At 30.5% G+C, this 11,255-nt stretch overlaps 1 protein-coding gene across 1 annotated transcript; it reads right to left on the bottom strand.

Annotated features, from left to right (window-relative positions):
* Nucleotides 1-8,434: 8,434 nt before the first annotated feature.
* Nucleotides 8,435-10,590, bottom strand: LOC145048722 (Cytidine/deoxycytidylate deaminase family protein). Its single transcript, XM_078997312.1, has 9 exons — nucleotides 10,309-10,590; nucleotides 10,069-10,144; nucleotides 9,579-9,618; nucleotides 9,412-9,470; nucleotides 9,292-9,329; nucleotides 9,142-9,205; nucleotides 9,005-9,058; nucleotides 8,821-8,922; nucleotides 8,435-8,704 (listed from the first exon to the last, which is right to left on the bottom strand). The coding sequence occupies exons 1-9, from the start codon at nucleotides 10,491-10,493 to the stop codon at nucleotides 8,648-8,650; spliced, it is 675 nt and encodes a 224-aa protein (XP_078853438.1). The 5' UTR covers nucleotides 10,494-10,590; the 3' UTR covers nucleotides 8,435-8,647.
* Nucleotides 10,591-11,255: the final 665 nt, after the last annotated feature.

An 11,255-nucleotide genomic window follows, 5' to 3' on the forward strand; every position in this document is an offset into this window, starting at 1 on the left:
TCTAAAGTAATTCCCAAATAAGGATTAAACATCCAAATAAAATTCAAAGGAAACCAAATCAAAATTCATTTAATCATCGAGATGTGGTTCTCATGAACACAATCCTCTTTCCAAGAACCGAGTGACATGCAAGTGAATATGATGTTAAAGAAAATATTATCACAGTATATTTGTAGTAAAAAATTTTGGATTGCGGTTGGAGTGAGAATTACAATAATAATAAACAATGTAGATTTTATTGGTTAAAAAGAAATTATTTTACTATATAGAAATTATCACAGTATATTTGTAGTAAAATATCCCAATTTTAATACTTTTAAAGTTTTAATACTGAAATGGTAGTTGATATCGTCTTTGGTATGGAGATTAATGGGTCCCTTTTTAATTGACTTTTAACCTGATTTTGACTTTAGCGAAATATGTGAACTCCAATAATAATAAACAATGTAGATTTTATTGGTTAAAAAGAAATTATTTTACTATTCTAATTAAATTTTAAAATATTTTTATTGGATGAAATTATATTGCTTTCCGAAAAAATTAATTATAAGTAGTTAATTATAAATTGATTTTTTATAAATGGATCAATAGGGTGTTTTATTAGCATCACTATTGTGATATACATGCTAATTCAATTACATTACAAATATATGTAAAAGTATTAAAAACCTTTACCTTGTTATTCATATATGTGTATTTAAACAATAAGACTCTACATGTATGCCTACACAATACTATTTTTAGTACTTGTTTGCGTTGCTACATATATGCTTAATTTGTTCTTGTTTGTTGTCTTGTTGTGTTAGGTTGGAAGGAGTGGTGTTAAATTTGTCACGGTCCACGTAAGCGTTACCTTGGATTTGTCATACCGCTTCAAAATTTAGTCATTTAGTGGGCGTGAGTTGTCAATTTTTGTTATGTTAAAAAATTGAAAAATAAATAAATAAAAGCATTGTGATTGGTTGGTCAAAAAGTCAAATGAGGAAAAATAGGGGAGAATACTCGACAACTTATTGCCGAAACACTTGTCATTTTTGCCATGCTGAGACCATGGTACGGTGTGCCAAATGTCAACTAGACAAATATCGAGTGGTTGCTGAGACCACTCCGCATAGCCTTAGTATGCAAATTCCGCATAGCCTTAGTATGTAAATTACTATTGCGGAGTAGAATGTTCAACTCCCAAACACTCAATCCAAAATTATCTAAATTTTACGATAGTGCCTTTTATCGGATTTTTGTTGGTGTTATGATATTTTTTTTCCCTATGATATTTGCACGTTTTGTTTTGATAAAGAATATGTAGAGTTTTATTTTTGTGGAAGCAAACTTTTAATATTTTATATGAACTGTGAAAAAAAGAGAGACTATTTTACTGGTTTTTGTTAGGAACAAGAGATGATGTAATGGGGTTAACTCTTAAAAAATGTTGTATGTTGTGTAGCGGTGTATGTGTGTGTGTTCCAAAGTTGTCGACCTATCAAAGGAAGTGGCACCTCAAAACAGTCGAATGTACTTTTTGACCACTTTTATTTTTCTAAATCAAAAACGAATATGCATATTTTTTCTATTAATCACGAGTAATATATTTATATTTATTGTTGTACAAATTATTATTCGGTAACTGTTTGGTCGAATCGGTAAGTATTCAAGGATATCTAGAGAGTATTCGGATTCGATAATTCATGTAGAAATATTTTTAGGGAAATTATTATGTCAAAATCATAAGTTAAAATCATAAATTGATCGAAATATATAACAAAATTAGATACATATTAATACACAAAAACTTCAAAACACACAATGATTTCATTTCATGAATAATTACTGAAACTTTAAGATATATGTATACTAATAGTTACATGTGTGTGTTTTAAATAATAAATCAACAAGTATATTTATTATACATATTAATAATCGAATTGGTCGAGGTTTACAACACTGTTCATTTCAGTAAGGGGTCGATCGGAGAGTATTCGGATTTTATAACTCACATCGGTAAAGGATCGAGTAGGGAGTAATCGGCCAACTCGAAGAATTTTACAACACTAATTTTACCCAAACTTAAAAATGTCTAACCTCATTTTTTTAGCTTGTCTTTAACACCTAATATTTTTCTATGAATTCTATCATTTTTAATTTTTTGGTAACAAATCAACTTTAATTTGAATTTTGAAAATAAAAAAGTTTATTCTAATAAATTTTCTAAAATATATATTATCTATCTTTTAAAAAATCTATTAAATCTCTCGGACTTTAATGTATCCAAAGAAATTATGGATACATTCTCCTAATTATCTTCTTTATTTTTTTGTCAATAGAATAATTTTATAAATATCTACTATTGTTACCACACATTATAACCTAGTTATGATATATACTAAAACATCCAAATATTTTTATCAGCTACAAAAATTTACAAGGTGAATGCGACTTTTATGAAGAAAAAAAAAAGAAATGACTAATTAGGTTAACACCACAAAACAATTTTTAAAAATAGCAAAAAATTAGTAAAAATGATAAAAATAGTCAATTATTTTTGTAGGCACCACATGTGAAAATCTAGATGGTCTACGAGTTTTTTTTTTTTTTTTTTTTTTTTTTTTTCAAATTACAAATCATCGTTTTGGTCTTGGCTAACTGCTAGAATGTGATGTGGGATGTGAAAATCTCAAGGTTATACGTCTAGTTCGTATCTAGTCATACATAGGGTGTGTTTGGCATGGAGCTTTTGAAAGCGTTTGGGAGCTTCTAGCTTTTAGCTTTTGACAAAACGCTCTAGTTTAAACAAAAAGTTTCGTTTGGCAGTACGAGCGTTTAACTTTTGGTTTTAACAAAACGCTCCGATTCTAAAAGCTACTTCATGTAGCGTTTAACAAAACGCTCTTGAGCTTTTGAAATCAATTTCCATAATTACCCTTAAAAATATATTTATATATTTATTTATTTTTAATCAATTGTCCTTTTATGTAATTTTATATATTTCAAAAGCTTCCAACTACTTTTGCCAAACATTCATATAACAAATAAAAGCTATAGTTTCCCGCTACCAGCTACCTGCTACACACTATCAGCTACCCGTTACCAGCTTACCGCTACCCGCTTCCAGCTAACAGCTACATTTGTCAAACATGCCAATAAACTATTTTTTTTCTCATTTTTACTCAACATTTTCACAAAAAACCCTACAAATTCTCTTCGGACAAGATGTCTGAAAACAACACAGATCTATATGAATCAGTGAGTTATTCATCGTTATCTACATATTTTTTGTGTGTACCCGGAAATTAGAAGTAACAATCCATAAGTTGTTATTAATAGTAAATAAATGGTTTATGACGAATAATAATGTTTCTTTGAAGCTTATGTGTTAAATGATGATTTTTAGAAAACTTCAAAAATCATCATGTACCATATTTTGGAACTAAATACGTGTGACTTCCGAATATCTAAATAGCAAGTGTAACATGTCAATGGATGGTCTTTGTTGTAAAGAAGAATTCATATGAAACATCAAATGCATTACCAATTATGGACGGTTTAAATAACCATTATATAATAGTTTTCAAAATAATATTCTGAGTTTCAAATGCAAAATATGGTCCCAAAGTTTTAAACATCCAAATTAGTTTGAAAAACATGGGAACATGTAACATTCTAATTAAAACAATGGTTCAAAATAAGATATTTTCAAACAAAATAAACTGTCTGTTAAATATCTTTGGGCTCCTCAATCTTCTATGTTCAATTTCGATCTCCATGTATCATTCCAGAATCATCACATATATTTGTATTAAATCTGTCAAATTTTGCCTCCATTTTCTTTGTAATCCCACAATAATGGAACTATTGAGATGGTTAATTGTGCTACTCAAAAGCAAGTTGATGATGTGATGCCTAAACCGTTGAAGCTTGACGTGTTCTTGGAGATGCATGATCTCTTGGGTATTTATTCAGAGCTTGGACTAAAGTTATAGCTGATAGTTGGAGTAAAATGATAGTTGAAACTTCCAATTTAAGGGGTGATGTTAAAGTATATAGTTTTTACCTTTGGTTTGCTTATACGTCTATAATAAATGATCTTCTGCTTTTGTTGACCTTTTCTTGATAGTGGTCTTTAGGGCCATTAGTTGTATCTTAATGCTCTTTTAAGTTTTCGTTGTAAGGCTATTTATAAGCAAATATTCTTGATTTCATAAAGCATAAATCATTCTTTCATTTTTTGTTGTCTATTTTCAATTTTTTTTGACAGATCACTAACAAGTTAATAAAACCAAAGTTACCTTCCTTAATAGGCCTACCAAATGGGCTCCAAAAAGCAACTATCTTTTAGTATTTTACACTCCTCGCCAATCGCCATTAGGAACGACAATTGTAAAAAATTCTTATACGAAACCGTACAAAAAGCGACTTATTCTTTAGTGTTATTGAGAAAAAAAAAAATCCTATACTAATCTTCAATAACACTAAGGTGCTGTTTGTTTTTTCTAAGGCAAAATGTCTGCAGTCTGCGGACCACATCTGTAGACCTCTGCAGTAGAAGAGGTGGACCAAACATCTGCAGTCTGAAAAAAGAAGACTGTTTGTTTTTTTAACATCTGCAGGCTATTAAAATAAACTGAAATCTAAATAAACTGATTTTTTAAAACTTCAAAGCGAATTTTTTATATATTTTTACGACTTTATTATAAATATATAACGAATCTAGATCAACTTTTATGTATTATTATATAAAAATAAAAATAAAAATGGTATTAATTCATATACATATTTGATAAAAACCAACAACTTTGATTGCAAAGTTATAACTAAACATTATAATTAGTGATCAAAGAATTTGATACATAAATAGATGGAAATAAACTTCGATTTTTTCAAATAAATCTATTAAAAACATACGATAAATATTTTCTCGAGAAAATTAATGATACTCTATTAAATAAAGTTTTACAAAATTTTGGCAAAAAAATATAAGAATATATTATGATTTTTTTTTTTCATATTTATATAAACAACTTCAACGACTATTATTATAATAAATTTTTATTTATAAATTTGTTAAAAATATCATGTTTGTATCGTCAAATGTTTTTTTTTAAGTTTTGTAATTTTTTTTTCATATTGTTTATCATTAATAAAGTTGGAAAAAAATATAAATTAAAAAAAAAACTTAAAAAAAATAAATATATATATGTTTTTTTAAGCTAGAAGATGTCTGAAGATGTTAGAAGACTTTGGTCCACATCTGCGCCAAGAAGAGGGCGCGCAGACATTTTTAGGTCTGCAGTCTTCAAAAAAACAAACAGTCTGCGAAGACTAATGTCTGCGCGTGGTCTGCACGGCGCAGACAGAAGACATCTCGCAGATCTGCAGACAAAAAACAAACACTACCTAAGAATAAATAAGTTGAAGATTAGTACCTATTTTATTATTATTTTTTTTTTCTAAATTTCCAACATTCTCGTATTGCTTGCCCATGCAATGATCATATGTCACTATCACCCCTTCAATTATTTCGACACTAAAGTAGTTAACTATAATTATAGTAATAAATTTCAAAACTAACCGATCCATGTGATCCTCGTTAAACCCGAGAAATCAGAATGATTAGCCAAATTGACAATTGAGCTAGAAGAAGAAAACATCAACTACCATCCATGGATAAGCATTAAAGGACACGATCTTGAAATTTCCTTGGCAAATTTACACCAAGAAGATCATAATGACCTAACCCACTAAAATGTAACGAACGAATGATCTAGAAAAACAAACAACACACTCGGACGATATCCATGTTGGTGATTTTAGTGTCACCATATCATTTTAAGTAATTTGAACCAACATGTGAGCTAAGAGACTTCATGATTTTGTACTTTAATATACGTACGGGTTGTGTGGAGTGCACGTATGTATAAGATCGAGTCAGAAGCCGGTTCGACGACTAGTCGGGGGTCCGGGGGCAGCGCTCCCGGGTCCGAGGTTTCCAAAAGGACAGCGCCCCTTTGGCGGGGTCTAGGGGCAGCTCCCCTAGCGGGGTCCAAGGGGCAGAGCAACTAATGATTATGGTAAAACTAAAGAAACTCGTTAGTTTTTGGTAACCCTAAATCCTCATTAAATCCAGATTGACATTACTTGCTTCCAAAACAACTAATGACGGCCCAACCCTAATGAAACCCTAATCATGTTTAATATATAAAGAGCTCTTCCTCTCCAGAAGAGGGTTACGATCTTAAGCTCCCGTTTTCATCATACTTTCACAGAATCCTCTAGCATATTGGCTTACATTTTATGTTCCTAGAAACGTAACTGTCCACTTGAATTATCCTAAGCTGAATTTCTTGTAACCCAGGCATAAGGTAAAAATATCAATTCAAAAAATGATATTACGATCCAAGTTGGTATGCAGATCTCCACCACAAACCCTAAATTTCCTTACAATCCATATGACAAATTCGAAATATGTTAGGCCTTTTTAGCCTTGACGATTTAGAAATCATATATGCATTGTCTATTTAGTTTTCAAATTCCAACAAAAAGGTATGGCACATCTACAACTCTATCCGGATCACCAAACCATCAATATATCATATAAACAATTGAGACGGGAGCATATATTCTTTGAGAATTTCTCAAGATTTAGTTGAGGATCATATAAATTGATTAAAATTACATTTAAACCTTAAAATTTAATAAGAGCTTATGTTATAAAATTAGCTACAAAGATTGTTACACACACTATTGAAATATATTCCAAAATAAAATGTCCAACATTTCAATTGAAATTACATATCTAATATCATATTTAATAAGCATATTTTCAACACAAACTTACCGCAATTATCATGTTAAAATAATAATAATAATAATAGTAATAAATTTATTTTATCGGAGGAACCACTCGACGGATTTTAGAAACATTACTTTAATCTTGTTTAGCATGAAACACGTGAGTCGTGACATACTAATAAGGGTGTTGATCGGGTAATTTTTTCGAGTTTCGGATAATTCGAGTCGAGTAATTCGGGTTTTTCATGTTAAAAAAAATACTCGTTACTTGATCTAAATTAAATTCGGGTAATTCGGGTTTGGGTAATTCAGGTAGTGGGTCGGGTTTAGGTAATTCGGGTATTAGGTGAAATATATAAAAAAAATTTAATGGCACATGAAAATAAATTTAATGAAATAAATATATCGTGCACTATTAGTCTTGTTTATATAAACAAACGAGGCATAAACGAAGTTACTCAAACTTTGAACATTGAGATTTTTAGTCAATATTAATTTAGATATTAAGTAATTTTTAACAGTTTAATTTAATCTAATAAGATGTTAAAAAACAAATACTTAAAGATCTTAGCTTAAAAGTTTAAAATGTTTAAGATAATTGTAGCCATAAGTTTTGCTATGTTCTGAAATTTCGTCAAGATAATGAGTTTGTTAGCTACAATAAAAACTAGTACAAACTCTACATATATATATATATATATATATATATATATATATATATATATATTCAAATAATTCGGGTAATTTAGGTATACCCGAAACCCAACAAACATACCTTATACCCGACTTGAAAAAAAAATCAGGTTATCCAATTACCCGAAAAGATTAACCCAATACCCAATTTACCCGGACGGATAATTCGGGTATTGGGTATTTTCGACAGGGTTACCTACGAAAGATCCCGGATGCCTAAACAAAAGGCTATTGACAAAAAAAAAAAAAAAAAAAATTATAAAAAATGAGAGGACCTTATCGTCATTATTAAAGAGAGAGAGGGCCATGGTCATAATGGCATTTCGCATTCCGTATCAAACTATCAATATTTGATTTGAAGTTCAAACTAACAATTTATAGGACGTTCTAAAATAAATTCCAACTCCTTCAATCATGTCCAACGAACCAAATTTAGTACAAATATTAAACTATAGATTTTCACTCATATCTTTTTTATGGCAAATGTATAGCTACATTCGAACTTACCAATTAAATTCATTATAACTAGTTAATTACCCATTTGTTCATTCACATCTACCAAGTACCAACTAATAACTTAACATGAATTTCAAGAAATACACAAATATCACATTATGCACTCATATACATAATGTCAGTTGCTTAATAAACCATGAAGAAATGGTTCTAACTTCTTTACATATACTTCACTACCATGTGATGTGACTTGTGAGGCATTAAATACTCATGAAGGATGACGTATATTGCTCTAGATTTTCTTGCTAAAAGTTCTTTTCATTCGTTGATATTTCTATAAATATATACACATACTATAGAACACTAACACTCATACATACCCAAATAAATAAATAAAACTAACGTTTTAGACGCATCATCTTTTTTATTCTCCTTTCAAAACTTTATTTTTTTATCTTTATTTATTTCAATACATTTAATTGATTTTATCATAGATAGATAAAAAAAAAATACTTTTAATGAATGACAATGGATGGCTGTGTGTATCTAGACTTTCTAGAACAATACACATGTCTTAGTTACAATCCAAGAACATTTGTCACACAATGTTCACAAGCTCATGTTGTTATTCGCTAAAACAGAAATTGCATACAATATGTTGGAAAACATAACATACAAATTACCAACAGCCACACCATGAAATGAGCTTCTTCTAGGTTTGACTAAATCTGAGTAAAATCTGATTCATCCTAGGCTCATGTCTTCTAACCTTCAAAATTCAAATTCAACAACAAATGTCAACATCTAATCTAAATAAAGTGGTATTCTTTATTCTCATAAAGTACTTAATGAGGAATAATGATGACATATCATCAAGCAACTTACTTTTACACCTGCCAATGAGAGAAGCTTGTGAGAAGCAACATAAATAACATCAGCATTCTCCAAACTCTTCTCCACAAAATAGATAACTTCAGATACACCAGACTGTGATTAAAATTTTAAAACTTAAATTAGGCTTTTTATTCATCAAGATGCAACAAATACCACATGTAGCCTTCAATCTCACCTGAATTATGACTTTTGCACACTCGTTGCATGGATACATTGTTACATATAGCTTCTGCAAATTTATATGATCAAAGTATATGCTTAAATACCCTAATCACAATAGAGTGAATAAGTTACATAAAAAGTTAAACCAACCTGCCCTGCAGCAGATGCATGATTTGTGTTCAAAATGCAATTAACTTCAGCATGACAAACATAACTGCAAAAGAAACCAGAAAGTAATGCAATAAAATTTTAGTCTCTAAATAGAGTTAATAAGAATGTAATGTAATAACATGTACTTACGGATACTTCGTCTCCAAAGGATCCCCATTCTTGGATTTCTGAAATGGCAAAAAAATTAGTGATTATTGATTTATTGATTGATAATGGAGCTTAATGAAACAAAATTTGTAGAATACCTACTTTTGACCATGGAAGTTTGTCATCAGAACAACCACGTGGAAATCCATTGTAGCCTATGCCTGTTTATAGGTAGATAATATACATGTCAAGAAAAGATTAAAAATGTATAGTAGAATTAAAAACTATTAAACCTTCTAGAGATAATGCATTCCTCCAGAAATTCTTACCAAGTATTATACCATCTTGACTCACCAAGCATGCTCCAACCTATAATGAAAAATAGTGCAAAATTAGCAGATACAAACACTGAAGCAAATGTTTGAAATTATAATCATTCAAACAAATTCTTTCCTATAGAAACAAGAGAGAAGCTTCATCTTGCAGGCATGATAACTAATAAAAGATAGGAAACTCAAAGCGCCAAATATGAAAACTACAAGGCGTTTCGATTTGCTAATTGCTATAGGAGTTTTGGTATCCACTTTGCTCCACTCAGACATAATTCCTTCCACTCCAAAAAGAAATTTCATATTGAGCAACTAGATTAAACTGAAAAGGTAATCAACTGGAGTTACAAATTCAAATTGTCTGTCTAACTGTAATTGTGTAAACGGTAGGTTGAATTTAAACGATGAAAAGTGAATCGTGAGCAAGAGAAAAGAGTTAGATTGAAATCCTCAATAGAGAAGTTAACTAGAAATAGTGCAAAAATTCGACCTGCCTGTAGGGATCCTTGGATCTCTCAGCTGACAGAAATGCGATGGCCATAAAATAATCATCCCATGATAAGTATCTACATCAAAATTGTTACAGTTTCCTGTTATCAATCTGCCATACTTGGAATTTTCCCGGTAAGAAGCAGATTAATGAGCATGGCTCTTATGAACAGTCAATTAGACAGAATGCTATTGGGAATAAAAACTAAATAAAAAGTGTCTCGGAACTTAGTAACTTTACCCGTTGCGTTTGGAGGGACTGTAAGGATCGATAGATGATGAATTGCTCTGTAGCACGACTTCTGAAGCAGCGTTGCCGGAGGACAACTTCTTCCTAGGGTTTACAAAGAAACGAATTGCGAATGCGGTGGCGACGGCACCGGCTATAGCGGCAGTAGAGATCATAGTCAGGTCTCTCGAATTCATGGCTGTAGTTCGAAAAGCTTGTAACGATGACGAAGAATTTCACCAATATATTGCATGCTCCTTAAGAACTTTTACCGCCAAAACAAAAGGGTAGGTAAGAGATAGCGGGAAAATAATTTGTGATATCAGGTGTCGTCGTGTTGGATAATGGGCCTATCCACCTATTATCATCATGTATTTGGGTCTATTTGGGCTGTTCTACGATTTATTGGATCATTATTCAATCTAATGCTGTCAGCCCATAATCGTTTTTATCGGACCCGACAGGGTTTTGAAACATTGGTTGGGTTTCTTTTCCCAATGACTCAACGAGTGAATCAGTCAAAATGTGTCGAAACTGATTTTTTTTGCCTAAAGAAACTGTTTAACCGGAGAAGAATAGATTTAAAGAAAAAAACAATTTTATTTTTTAGACTTATGAAAAAAAGAGTTTACAGCTATATAACTATAACCAAATATATATTATATTGTATATCATTATAAATACAGAAAAACATTTAACTAAAATGACATCAAATACAGTTAGTAAAAATATTAATTGTATGGTTTTTGAGTAGCGTGGTTGATATCTCTCATTGCTATTTCTTGAGGGTGAGTTTTATTTTTCTCTAGAATCCGAGATTAAAATTAATTTTACTTCATTATGCCAAAATATTTATAATTTTTAAATTTTTAAAATCAAATGTGCTAAAAAAACTGTGTCAATATAATTTTGTAATTTGCTACTATTGGCGATAGATCGTGCTTGTTTACTAACCTCAA

This window comes from Lactuca saligna, chromosome 1 (genome assembly GCF_052625555.1).
Source record: "Lactuca saligna cultivar CGN05327 chromosome 1, ASM5262555v1, whole genome shotgun sequence".
In the NCBI taxonomy this organism is placed as follows: domain Eukaryota; kingdom Viridiplantae; phylum Streptophyta; class Magnoliopsida; order Asterales; family Asteraceae; genus Lactuca; species Lactuca saligna.